General features: G+C 41.7%; 1 protein-coding gene across 4 annotated transcripts in view; it reads left to right on the top strand.

Annotated features, from left to right (window-relative positions):
• IGF2BP2 (insulin like growth factor 2 mRNA binding protein 2) overlaps positions 1 to 13,958 on the top strand; it is a 157,926-nt gene that overhangs the window by 132,190 nt on the left and 11,778 nt on the right. For 3 of the 4 annotated variants that reach the window (XM_047876284.1, XM_047876283.1, XM_047876286.1), the window contains 3 exons: positions 121 to 256; positions 2,565 to 2,693; positions 13,392 to 13,460. In XM_047876284.1, the coding sequence (XP_047732240.1) occupies positions 121 to 256; positions 2,565 to 2,693; positions 13,392 to 13,460 (334 nt within the window). The remainder of the gene's footprint in view (positions 1 to 120; positions 257 to 2,564; positions 2,694 to 13,391; positions 13,461 to 13,958) is intronic. The other variant, XM_047876285.1, reaches the window with a different exon arrangement.

Raw genomic sequence — 13,958 nt, 5'->3', positions numbered from 1 at the left:
TGTGTGGTGAGGGAATCCAGTTTTCTCCCCACGTCCTCCACCAAGACTTGTTTGTGATCCTTCTGGGATTTTATTTTTCCTTTTGAAAAAAGGAAATCTCTCTTTTTTCCCGGTGGCCAGCTTGCAGGATTTGAGCATATACAACCCCGAAAGAACCATCACTGTGAAGGGCACAGTCGAGGCCTGTGCCAATGCAGAGGTAGAGATTATGAAGAAGCTCCGTGAGGCCTTTGAAAATGATATGCTGGCTGTTAATGTAAGTGCCAATGCTTTCTTCTCTACTGGTTTTCACATGTGTTTTCAGGCAGGACACAAGCCTCTCTAAGAATAGTTGTCATTCAGCTGGTGAGGAAGTGCCTTAGAATAGATCTGCAGAGTTATTCCTGCCTTCCTGGGGCAAGAGCATTAAAACAAGCAGGAAACCAACTAGTAAATTATGATAAATGCACTGGACAAAATAGTGTGAAGCTATTAAAATCTTAACTTTGAGGATTATAAAATGACGAATTACTTACAATATTAATTAAGAAAAGAGCAGATAGAAGTGTATTTAACTAGGATTACAGTTATGTAAAATAGTATGGAGCAAAATGGAAGGCTACCTACAAAAATAAAAACAGCTGGTATATTAGGAAAGTGGGATTTTTTTCTACTTTACAGACTTTCTGTCATGTTGTCCTGTTACTTTTTAAATTTAAAAATGCTTCAAAAGTAAACTCTGATTTTCATCCCTGTCTTACTGATGTGCACTTCTGGATCACCCGGGAAATGTCAATCACCTTGGCTGTCCCTGATTGTTCCGGCAGACGTCTGGATTTGGGCTTGTCCTTCCTGTTACTGCTAACTGATTCTCACTTTACAATGGGGAGACACCAGTCTGACCTTCAGAAATCTTAAAAATCTCGTCTGTCAGCAAAGCCCAAGCCCAACTCAGAGGAGTCATTTGTTTCATTGTTTTTTATTATAATGATGTTCTGACATAAAAGAGGAAAGGATACTGCAATAAGTCGTCATATGCCTATAGTCCATCTTCAGCGGTTATCAACTCATGGCCTGCTTTGTTTCACCTAAGCCTCCATGTGCTTTCCCAGCCTCCCTGAATGACCTGGAAGCAAATCCCAGACCTGGTGATGTTTCATAGAGGAGTAAATGTTGACAAAGAGTTACGTAGGCTAAAGCCAGTGCCGTCAGTGCACCTCTTTCTAAGGACCCTCCAGCTCAGGTCAGAACACTATCCCCTCCTCGCCCCAGCACCCCCTTAGCAGCCCACATCACATATGGGACATGATGAATACAAGATCACATTGTCACCTTCTCCCCATTTGTGTGTATTTGTCTGTGGAAATATCCTCAGATGACATCACTGTCTTCTTTTGGACTCTTGACATCATATGATGTCATCCAGAAAAGCTACAAAAGGGTCTGGGTGCTCTGAGTATCTCCACTTAGCGTATCGTTTAGATTCATTCATATCTGTACCAAAGTCACGCGTTGACAGATGATTAACAAAATTACTGGATCTTATATATCAAATGGGGTAAAGGTTAAAGAACCCAGCTCTCCTATTCCAAACATCCTAAAAGAAGGCAAGTTAATGGGTGACCCTAGTCACAGATAAGAAAACAGAAAATGTTAGAGAACTGCTTAGTGTTCAGGGAGATGAAGGTAGGGGCAGGGTGGACACAGCCCAGATGACTGCATCCCTGTGCAGTTAATACCCACCCCCTGCCTAGGTGAGCATCCCCATGTTGAAATGTGAAATAAGTAAGCAAGTGAGATAATCACAACACTCGCAACTAAATGGTGAAAAATTCAAAGTTGTGAACCATCCTGAACCTGAGAATGGAGTTTACATGTGTTACAGTATCCTAGTGAAAGATCTGATCTTTCTCTGGATAGAGTTGGAAAAACATATTAACTCAATATTTTTTAAACATATTCATTCCACAAGTATTTATTGAGTACTTACTATGTACCAGGCACTGAGCACACAACACTGAGGAATATAGTCTCTGTCCATGAGGAAGTTATGATCTAAAAGGGAAGGGGCAACTACACAGGCAAGTCAAATACCATGTGATGAGATTTCAAATATTATTTGAAGGAAACACAGGAATGTTGGTGGGGGCACACAGAAAGGTCACTGGAGTGGAGACCTTTGGAGTGAGGAGACACCTAAGCTCAGGTGAAACCCACATGGCAAGTAGGACTTAGGTCAGGAGGAAGAGAAGCAGTTGCCCTGCATGATGGATAATGTGTGCAGAGGCCCAGAGGGGAGAGAGGAGTGGGACTGGGCAGGGTGGGGATGAGTGGTTAGCAGGAGAGAAGATATGGTGGCCTGGGTCCCCCAGAGGAGCGTTGTTGGCTGTGTTAAGATGTGTAGACACTCTCAGAGAAGCTTTGAAGCTCAGCTTGAGGTTTGGAGAGCCCACCCCAGCAGCAAGGGGGTCCGTGAGGCCAGGGCAGAGCTGATTAGGAGACCGGACAAAAGATGGAGGTTGACTCAGGCAAGCTGGGCCTCTCTGGTCTCCTCCCCTCATCTTTTTCTCCATTTCTGTTCCCAGCAACAAGCCAATCTGATCCCGGGGTTGAACCTCAGCGCACTTGGCATCTTTTCAACAGGACTGTCCGTGCTGCCTCCACCAACAGGGCCCCGAGGAGCTCCCCCCGCTCCCCCTTACCACCCTTTCGCTGTAAGTAGCTCAGCACCCAGAGGTTTGCTCATGTTCTGGGCACCCCCAGGCAGCAGCGTTACTCTGCTATGTTGAATCAGAGCTAAAGCTTTAATTTGGAGGCTGTGCTCATAAGTGATTGTAGGATAAATCCAACATTTCTTAGGACTTCTTCCTAATGGACAGATAAATATTATTAAAAATCCTCTAAATACGTGCTCTGAAACATAGTATATGTCATACCTAGGAAAGAAACTACAGTGCTAGCAAATTCACTAACTAGAAGCCTATTATAAAAAAGGAAATTTGAATTTCTTAATTCAAATAAGAATCATGAGTATTGTTCATTTATTAAAATAATAGGGTACCTGGATGACTCTTGAATATGTATATATGTACATATATATATACACACATATATATATTACATATATTTCTTGCCTGTGTCTACAACTCAAATGCATCATATTTTATTAATAGACAGTTTTTAAAAGAAAATAATACACAATATTTGTTTCTAAACAGCACAATGCCTGGCATTTAGTAGGTTCTCAATAAGTATTTACTGAGTCCTGATTAACAACAAAAGAAGAAATGTGAGTGTTTGCAAGTTTTCTAATTGTTGCTTCCATTTACAAGCATTATAGATCAATACATTATCAAATTGGGGTTCAGGATACTTGACAGCTTTTTTTTTTTCACTCCTAATTCTTCTGTATACATATTGCTTATTTTTTTAAGCAAACTTTCTTTCCCCCAACGTTCATACTTTTTAGTGGGAAGAATTAGGTTGATGAACACTACCTTGGCCACTCTTTTCTTTTGAGAGGTGGTCTCTAGTGTAGGCATTGCAGCATGAGCATTCCTAGTAGCTCTTTGGATTATTTGTAGAGAGGCTGAAACCACTGTGCTCTTCTGCCAAGAATATACAGACATGAACTGGCACCCACATTTTTAGTCACAAGAATGTACACATTCTGCAGTCTTGTTTATGTACAGATCTTCTGAGCCATTTCTAAATCTTCATACCATTTCTTTAGAGTTACATCCATTTTCCCTTAAACTAAAGGATGGGGCCCAGTATTGAGCCATGTGTATGGAGATGAGAGCCGGGATAAGTGGGATCTGGGATGTGACAAGAAGGATTGTGGCAGCTGTGACAGTCATGTGTCTGCTCCAGGGACTTAGAACAGTGATGACAGGTGCCTGTCCCCAAGTCTTTGCTGTGAGATTTAACAGTGACCAAGCTTGGGACATTTCAGTGGTGTTGAGACACATCTCCTTTTCTTAGGAGAAAGGCTGTGTCTACTGCCTACAGAAGATAACCTCAGAACTTGGGGTAAACAGTGGGGGAAAGGTATGTTAAAACAGGCCACTTCTAAAATTGGTAATCTGAGGGGGTGAGCAAACCCTTACTCTGAGATTTGGCACAAGGGCCAGACTCCCCCACCACTTATTTTTGTAAATAAAAAAAAAATTTTTTTATGTTTTATTTACTTTTGAGAGAGAGAGAGCACACACATGAGCAGGGTAGGGGCAGAGAGAAGGGGGGACAGAGGATCCAAAGCGGGCTCTGCACTGACAGCAGTGAGCCCAGTGCAGGTCTTGAACTCATGAACCGTGAGACTGTGAGCTGAACCAAAGTCGGACACTCAACCCACTGAGCCACCCAGGCACCCCTGTAAATAAAATTTTATTGGAATATAGCCATGACCCTTTGTTTATATATTGTCTATTTGCTTTTTTTGCTATGATGGTGGAGTTGAGTAGATGCAGTTAGAAACCTAAAATATATATTTGGCCCTTTACAGAAAGAGTTCACAGACCCTTGAAATAAAACCAGGGGAGAAGCTCTCATGTGATAGCAGGATATTTTCTAAACTTGAAAATAAGGTTTGCCAGTTGGAAAGCTCCTTTTCATCTGAGATTTTCACTAAAACAGTACAATAACCATTTTACTAAATAAAATACATAGTTCCTGTTCTTCATCAAATAGATTTTACTTTCTTTATGAAGCTAAAAGCCATGTGGTTCTGATCTTGATCACATAGATCAAGATTAGATTCTAACCACAGCACATAGTTGCCCCAACTTTCTGTGACTCTCCTTCCCTGGGGCGGCTGTTGAAGTGCAGAGCCAGGGAATGGAGGTGGCCATCACTGCCTACCTGTGCAGGACCTAGGACAGGTCCCCAAAGCCACACCTGCAGAGTGTGCATTGCACGTTGATGGGCCCAGGCATCCTGAGGACAGAGGGGGGTGGGAGCGATAGGCATGTTTTAAATACTTCTATTATTTTCTTGTCATGTAGGCTTTCAGATTTTCAGAAACCTTGGGTATTTCTTTCCTTTTATGTATCACAAAACACCAGTACTTTTGCTCTTGGGATCCAAAGGTCAGGAAGTCTCTGTACCTCTATACATGGAGCTTACACGTGCCAAGGTTGGTCTCTAACCTCTTCAATTTTGAAAGCATATGTGTATGTATGAAAACTTACTATTCTCTGGTTATAAAAGTAATATGTACATAGCATTTAAGAAGCAAATAATACAGGGGTGCCTGGGTGGCTCTGTCGGTTAAGCGTCCGACTTCGGCTCAGGTCATGATCTCGCGGTTTGTGAGTTCGAGCCCTGTGTCGGGCTCTGTGCTGACAGCCCAGAGCCTGGAGCCTGGTTTGGATTCTGTGACTCCCCCTCTCTGCCCCTCTCCGCCCCTCTCCTGCTCATGCTCTCTCTCTGTCTCTCAAAAATAAATAAATGTTAAAATAAATTTAAAATAAAAAAGAAATAATACAGAAATGTAGAAAGTGCAAGTTTTTTCTCAATGTAGAAATAACCAGTGTTTGCACATATGAGTGTGTGTACATATAATTTCTAAATGTTAAATACATGCTACATGTACCTAAAATATATATATTCAAGGCATTCACTCTGCTGTGGAAATCCTTGTACGTTGGCTCTTTTATCCAGTTATTTCCTCAGAATAAATTCCTTGAAATAGAATTGCTGAGCCAAAGAATATATAAATTTTCTACATGATATATAATTATAAAATACGTAAATGTTGATACATAATACATAAATTTCAATACATGGAGGATGTATACTACTTTTCCCTCCCGCCAATGTGTGATACAGATTTTTTCTCCCATACTCTCATAACCTATGTGATTATCCCTTGCAGTCTGATACTTCATACCTTTCTTTTGTTATTATGAGGCTCAACAGTTTTTACTGGCCATTTTTTCCCCTCTAATGAATTGTCTTTCTATATCCTTCGCCCATCAGTCTTTTGAAAGGCAGTATAGGTTCTGGAGCCAGACCACTTGCATTTGAATCTCTCTACTATCACTTGCTGTTTTTAACCTCGGACAAATGCCTTAACCTCTTTGCATCTCAGTGTCCCTGTCTATAAGATGGGGGTGGTAATTGTATATATCATGGTGTTGTTGTAAGGGTTTTTGAGTAAGTTAAAACCTGCACATAATTATTTCTGTGTAAAATTAGTGCTATTGTCATCATCTTTATTTTCCGTCTTTTTGTTACTGATTTGTAACAGCTAATTACATATTAAGGCCATTATCCACTTGTCATACTGTAAGTATTTTTCACCAGCTTGTTATTTCTCTTTGCTTTATTTGTCGTGTCTTGTGCCATAATAATTTTAAATATATTTTGGACAAACTGTTGTATGAAGTAAATCGTAAACATGTCCCTTGGCCTGCCTTCTCTTACCCAAATTTTACCCAATAACCACTCCCCCAAAGTATAGCACCTTTATGTTTCCATTTTTCAAAAATGTTTTCTAAGCATATATACAATCATATTATTCAAAACTATAAGTGGAATCATGTCATACACACAGAATTACAAGGGTTTTGTTTTTGTTTCACTTATCATGGGCATTTTTTCACAATTAAACCTAATTCTCTTTAATGTCTACATAGTATACCATTATATGAATTTACTATAATTTTTCTAACCAGCACACTATTTTTAGACATTTGAATTGTTTCCAGGTTTTCTCTACTACACGTAGGGTCAAAATGAATATTCTTTTTCATAAGTCTTTGCACAATGTGTATTACCCAAAAGTAAATTATCTAAGACTAGAACTATTGCATCAAAAGGTATATGCAATTTAAATTCTCACAGATTTCTCTTCACCAGAATTCATGTAGAAATTTTAAGAAGTAAGGTAGTTAAATCAGTGATGTTTTGTATTTTGGCCTTTGGTGTCATGCTAAAGAAAACATGTCCCATCCAACACTGTAAAGGTATTCTCCCATGTTTTCTTATAATGATTTTTAATTGTTGGATTTTGAGGATTGTTATTTGTATCTGTAATTCATAGGGAATTTATCTTGACTTAAACTTTGACAAAAAGATCTTTTTTTTTTTTTTCCAGATGGATAGCCAGTTTTCCCCAAATCACTTCTTGAATAATGTACCATTTAATCACTTAGTTTGAAATTCCAGGTTTCTCATACACCAAATTCCCACTTCGTTATCTTCCTGGACTCTGCTCCATTCATCTCTTTGTCTATGCTATAATTACTGTAGTTGTATACTCTCTTTGACAGCTTTAACAGCAGGATTATTTTTTTTCCTAAAACAATGAATTGGAGAGATGACCAACTTTTAATATGCTTGGGAAAATTAAAGAATATGTAACTTTTCTGTTCCTTGAAGATTTTATCCATAAAACATCTGGGCCTACCACCTTTTGGAGAAAAATCATTTATAAACTTTTCAGTTTATTATAAATTATTGACTTGGTTTTATTGGTTTTTATTTGTCCATAAAAGTATTTGTTTCATCTAGCTTTCGCATGTGTTGGCATAACATTGTACAAAGTGGACTATTGCCTTTTAAGTCTCCCAACTTGTGTATTACTCTTTTGTAATTCCTAGCATCATATATTTGTGTTTTCTTTTTTTCCTTAACCACATTTGCCAGGGCTTTGTTTGTTTGTTTTTAATTTCTAAGTAATTGATGGGTTCTTTTTTGTTATCTTGCAGTTCTTTTCTATACTTGGTATTCAGACAGTGTTATTGCAGCGTTTCTGATTTTTGTGACCTTACTCATGCATGGTCAGTTTTTTAATTCGTGGGCATTTGGAAGGATGCACCTTCTCTGATGGGCTCAAAGTTGTGTTTATAGCTATAAAAGCAAGCTTCTGATTGGTGGCTCATATCCTCTATCTGATTATTTTTATCTGTATGACTTATTATGGGAGGAGCTTGCTCTTCTCCCACCATGATTATGGTTTTGTCAGATTCTTTATTCTAATAAGTTTTATTTCATGTATTTTGGTCATAGCACTCTAGAAATAATCTGGAATTTTATTCCAAACTGTTCGACTTCTTTTCCTAATGAATACACAGTCTCATAACCTGTGGTTTAGAATTAACTAAACTGTAACTGGTTACTTTGTCCACTGCAGATGGTTTCTTGTGCTCCATATCCTCTCATTTTTTGAGTTATTTGGGGGCTTTTTTGTTTGTTTGTCAGGAATGCTTCCTTATACAACTTTTTTCAGCAATTGCACTTATGTAATATAAATTCTAAACCTTTCTAGATCTGAAAATACCCTTCTTTTCTTTTCCCTTCACATGAATGAAAGTTCAACTGGGTGTCTAGAATTTCTAGAGTAATAGTTCCTCTACAATTCTGAAAACATTACTTTTAGTTTTTTTTTTTTTTTTCAGATAAATGTGCTACCAGCCTGATTTATTTTGTAGATTGCTTTTTTTTCCTCCTGTCTGTAAGAGTTTTTTTGTTTTGTTTTGTTTTGTTTTGTTTTGTTTTGTTTTTGCCTTTTTTTAGTATTTTGCCTTTACACTTGAGTTCAGAAATGTGAGTCTCTGCCCTTTGATCTGAAGATTCAGGTTTTTCTTTGGTTCAGGAAAATCTTTTGCTTCTGTACTTCATGTTAGTATTACTTCTCCCTCCCACCCTCCCCCCATTTCATTTTGTCCTTCTGAAATTCCCACTTTATGGATTATAGCTCTTCTCCGTTCTCATATCCAGTTCCTTCTTTTTGTTTTGCATGGGTTAATCTTCTGATGCACTGATGGACTTTTTAGGAGTGTCTTTTCTGCTATTTATACAGCCTTTGTGGAGTTTTTCCTTTCCAAATCAATCTAGGTCTCTGATTGAACTTTTCTCATAGCAGTATACTTACAGATGAATGAAGTCAAATCAAATTTTTTTAAAAAGTTCTGTTTTCTGAATGAATTCACTTGGGCCATTTGTTTGCCTTGCTCGGCTTTGCTCCCTTCTTCCATGCTCCTGATTCTTCATACACATCTAATAATTTTAATTGTCCATTCGTATACTTAAATAAACTCAACAGAAGGCATATTGGAATCCTTAGGGGAGTTTTTTCATAACATGCCATGGGCCCCACCTGAACCAGTGAATTCAGAATGTTCCAAGTGGGGCAGCATTGGGGGTGGTAGTTGAGATCTTGGGCTGCAGAGTCAGATACAGATCTGTGCTCAAGTCTTGGCTTTGTCTCTTGCTAACTTAACAGTTTCTAGTTTTCCTCAGCTCCTGAGGTTGTCCCTTGAGAACACATAGAGGTGGATAAGCAGCCATTGTGGAGAGGCCCTTTAACAAGCTGGCGTAGAATGGTGTACCTTCTGAATCTTGGAGAGGCTCTGCCCATGACACTGACCCCTCTGGCCGAGTCCACTCCATCCCCCCAGGCCCATGCCCACATTCCTGGTTCCTAAGGGAGAGCATCCACCATCTTTGCAATGTGGCATCAGTCTTTCCTCACAGTACAGCTGTTTCAGTATTTGAAATTTGTACGCCTGACACTTGCTCTGTCCACTGCTCATTTCCCAGCCCTCACTCTTCCCACCCCGTGATTTCTTCATGCTTCAGTTTGTCACCTAAATCATACATCATGATTATGGTCATACATAGCAGCTTGGGACTAAAGACTCTGCAGTTCTTCCAGGAAAAGCAGGTCCAACTGTTTATAATTGCTTTTTTAATTTTTACTAATGCATTTGATATATACTCCTCTACCTACCCCACCCCCCCCCCCAGCAGAGTGAAGCATAAAGGAAGAGCAGACACCAGTTTCCCTCAAACTGAGAATACAACACAAACCGGTGGATAATAATGACCACCCACCTTGCAGCCTCTGTTGGCAGGGGGTGGGGACACACTTGGCAGGGTCTCCTTTACTGTAACACCCCTCCCCCACTCCCTAGTGTCATAATGCTTCTTAAATTCTTAAAGATAAAGGAGCTTTTTCACCGCCCCCTCATCTCTCTGGCATTGGAATTCTTATCTTGGGATGCAGCCTAAGACCAAAAAGAGCTCATGTGGTTCCTGGTGGCTTCTAAACCTTCAGATGGAGAGTCTGTGGGAGCAATACATGGGGAAGGAGGCGTCTAAAAAAATAGTAATTAAAAATAATAAATAAAAGAGCTTCTCCTTTGTAAAATAACTAGGGACTCTCAAACTGGGACAGTGAGACCAACTGCCGTGCTGGGTTGGGTGGGCTTCCTTGCCGACCTCCCCCTCCTTGGGCCCTTGGTTCATCAGATGGCCTTAACCTGTTTTCCCATTAAAGAGAACATTTATTCAAGTCATCAGCGGGTGATTTCTCTGACGGTTGTGATGAAGCGTGTTTTGAAAACCTTCCTCCAGTTGAGATTGTAGACTCAATCCATAGAAGGTTGGGAAATCGTGTGCTTTAAGCATACATTTCATTATAAGTAAGTAGTCTTTTAACACTAACAATTCAGCACTACAGTACCCAATGATAGATCCTTCCACTCCTGTGACCCCACTCAGTGCCGCGTAACGTCCTTCAGGGGCATCCATGGTACTTCATAGAGTCAGATCCAAGTTCAGACCAAGGCCCACAAGCCCCGTGTGATCTCAGACTGCCTGCCCCCCATCGTTTGCAGCTTTTACCCTACCGGTCCCTTTTTTGTTTTTCCAAAGGCCAACTCCTGTCCTAGCTCAGCACCTCTAAGAATCTTGCTTACAATGTTTTCTTCCCCAGTGCCTTGTGTGCAGTTCCTTCTCCTCCATGGAGCCCAACTCAGAGGTCACCTCCTCAGAGAGTCTTCCTGGGCCGCTCCAGCTAAATTTGGCATCCCAGCCCTAATCTCCACAGCTTTGCTTCCTCACATCGTCCTGTTCGTTTCTTTCACAATACTTGTCTGTCTCCCCAATAGGACATAAGTCCCATGGTAGCAGGGGCCTTTTCTGTCTTAATAGCTGTGTCCCCAGCACCTAGAACAGTGCTTTGTGTATGATAGGTGCTCAGATATCTTTTTCATAAATGAACGAACAAACGATTGAAGGAACCCTCACAACATATTAGAAGATCTAATTTCTAAAAGATCTAGATATTTTATTTTCTAGATCTAGACATGTTATTTTAATCCATTTGTGGATGAGGCTCAGAAGAGTTGAATAAATTATTCCAGCTTGTATGGAGCTGATGATTCAGACTCAGGTCTTATGAGTATTCTGATTCCGAAAACCAACTTAACGTACATAAAGCCAGCACCTCTGCTAGAAACGAGCTCCTGACTGCCAAGTTTGGGATTCTTTCCCCACAAGTTTTCCCACTGTAGTAGCTCGTGAACACAAGGAGGGGTGGGGAATTAGTCCTTTTTATACTTTTATAGCTAATTCTCTCTCCTAACCCAAGTGGTAGGTCTAAATTTGATACAGTGTTTATGTTGGGAGTATTCAAACCCAGAATAGGAGTCACACTGTGGCTGGTCTATTCTTGGTCTCATGTGAGTTTGTGGAGGAAAAGGCAAGTCACAATTCAAAAGAATTATTGCTGCTCTGAGGCCTGAAAGAAAGGATGTCCTGCAAGAGGAAATGGAGGGGGAGCAAGGGGAAGCATCCTTTCCCCAAGGTAGAGCTTTGAGCAGAAAGCCACAGAAATTCTCCCCTCACCCTACATGGCTCAGGACAGGGACCTGCAGGAAGGGTCTGGAGCTGAATGCCCTTCAAGGAAGAAGCAGGACCAGGTAAGCCCTCTTCACTCAGCTTCCAGTCAGAAGTGGAAGGTGCCAAGGCAATGCTGGTCTCATAGCACCCTCTTGTGGGTGTGAGGTGTCACTACAGCTTCCTTCCAAAACCTGAGAGCAAAGGCTTGCGTCTACACAATAGTTCCTAAGCACAGCCCTGTGATCACCTAGGCCCACAGTGGGGGAATCCCCTCCTGCAGTGTCCATGTCTCCTCTTTCCCGAGGCCAGAAGTCCACTCTCCAAGCTCAGAAAGGGAAACCCTTTCATTTGGTCCCTAGTGTTATAAGATGAAGTTGTGATATGGAACTCAAAGTCCATCTGGAGATCTGGGAGACTGAGAACACAACGGGATTTGTTCAAGGGCCCTCCAACAAACACTAGACCCCTATAAGAAGCCTAGGAGGTCATCTTGTAGGGCGGGTCCGCAGACATTGACCCCATGGTGCTCTGAGCCATTTACCTCCTTTCCTGTAACAGGTGTGCCAGCATTTATGTGGCCTTATGCAAAGTGCAGTTAACTAGACTGCAGATTCTATCAGTGTCCTGCCTGTACGAATGTATGATATCAGACCTATTTCTGTCTTTCAGGCCTGTTATGAGGATGAAGAGTTTGTGAATAAATTACCTACCACAGTGCCTTGTATATTAGATATTCAACAAAAAGCAGCTACTTTTTTTTTAAGTTCATTTGTTTTTATTTTTTTATTTTTTAAATTTTTTTAACATTTATTTTTGAGACAGAGACAGAGTGTGAGTGGGGGAGGGGCAGAGAGAGAGGGAGACACAGAATCTGAGGCAGGCTCCAGCCTCCATGCTGTCAGCATAGAGCCCGACACGGGGCTCGAACCCACAAACCATGAGATCATGGCCTGAGCTGAAGTCGGGCGCTTAACCGACTGAGCCACCCAGGCACCCCATAAGTTTATTTATTTTTGAAAGAGAGAACAGAGGAGGGGCAGAGAGAGGGAGAGAGAGAGAATCTCAAGCAGTCTCTGCACGGTCAACGTGGAGCTCGACGTAGGGCTCGAACGCACAAACCGTGAGATCATGACATAAGCTGAGATCAAGAGTCAGATGCTTAACCGACTGAGCCACCCAGGTGTCCCAAAAGCAGCTGCTTTTTAAATGTTATTGTAATAGCTCTTTTGTTTTCTATCCACATTTGTCTTCCTGTTCCCTCCCGGCCCTCCCTCACACTCACACATGATGCTATTTATTCACTCATTATCACTCCTCTCTCAGCCTCATTTTCAATTCCTCCATTCTCAATCTCTCCATTCCTTTCAAAACTCTCTGAGGGAGCTCACAGACCTGGCTTCCCAGAAGCACATTTGCTGGCCGTGAATAACTCTAGATTTTGTCCTACTGTCTCTGTGCCTTTTAATCCACAGTCCGTGGCTTCCCAGAAAATAGAAGCCACTGGGCCTGCCTGTCTGAGGGAGGGCAGGTCCAAAGAGTTACTCCCGTGGTGGTAAGTTCCCAGGGGCCTAAAGCATGGTGCAGCTTAACCGTGATAAACATTCAGCCAGGCATTCAGTGCTGCGGTGGGAGAAGTGGAGCAGAGATCTGAGCTGCCAGGGGCCAGGTGGAGCCAGGTGACAGTATGCAGAGCCTGTGCTGTGTGCGGGAATCTTGCCTCCCTGAGTTTGGAGAATGTCCCTGTAGGCAGCCGCTGACCGACTATTTCTTTCATGCTGCAGACTCACTCCGGATACTTCTCCAGCTTGTACCCCCCTCACCAGTTTGGGCCGTTCCCGCATCACCACTCCGTAAGTGCCCCTCGGTTCAGCCCGTCGGCCACTTTTCCCTCTCCTTTGCCGGGTACTACATAGGCTGTGGTGGACTGACCAGCGAACGTCCTGGCGTGAGTGCTGGGTCCTGTGTGTCCAAGGCTTCTTGTGAGTGACGCCAAACTACCCCAACAGTCAGCACTCCTGCCAATGCTTACAAATCCACAGGTGGCAGGAAATGGGTACATACGAATGATCAAGAGATAAAATTAGGAGATAGTATTTAGCAAAGAAGAGTGTTTCTAAAGGTCTTTGAACAAATGGGGTGTGTCATTCCCACAGACCCCTATGGGGACGACCCCTGGTCTCTTTGGGCTGTCACCATGTGGCATGGTCACGGCAGGTTTACTTATGTTCTTTCGAACCTGATGTCACTCTGGTGAAGATACCAGTCATGGCTACAAGGTGTGCAGAGTTGTTTCCTGTTCTTCTAACAAAGTGCCTCAGGACCCTGTCCTCAGGCCAGGTATATTTAAT

The sequence above is a fragment of the Prionailurus viverrinus genome, chromosome C2 (genome assembly GCF_022837055.1).
Source record: "Prionailurus viverrinus isolate Anna chromosome C2, UM_Priviv_1.0, whole genome shotgun sequence".
NCBI lineage: Eukaryota > Metazoa > Chordata > Mammalia > Carnivora > Felidae > Prionailurus > Prionailurus viverrinus.
Note: the sequence above shows the minus strand (reverse complement) of the source record. Positions and strands in the feature narration are given on the sequence as shown.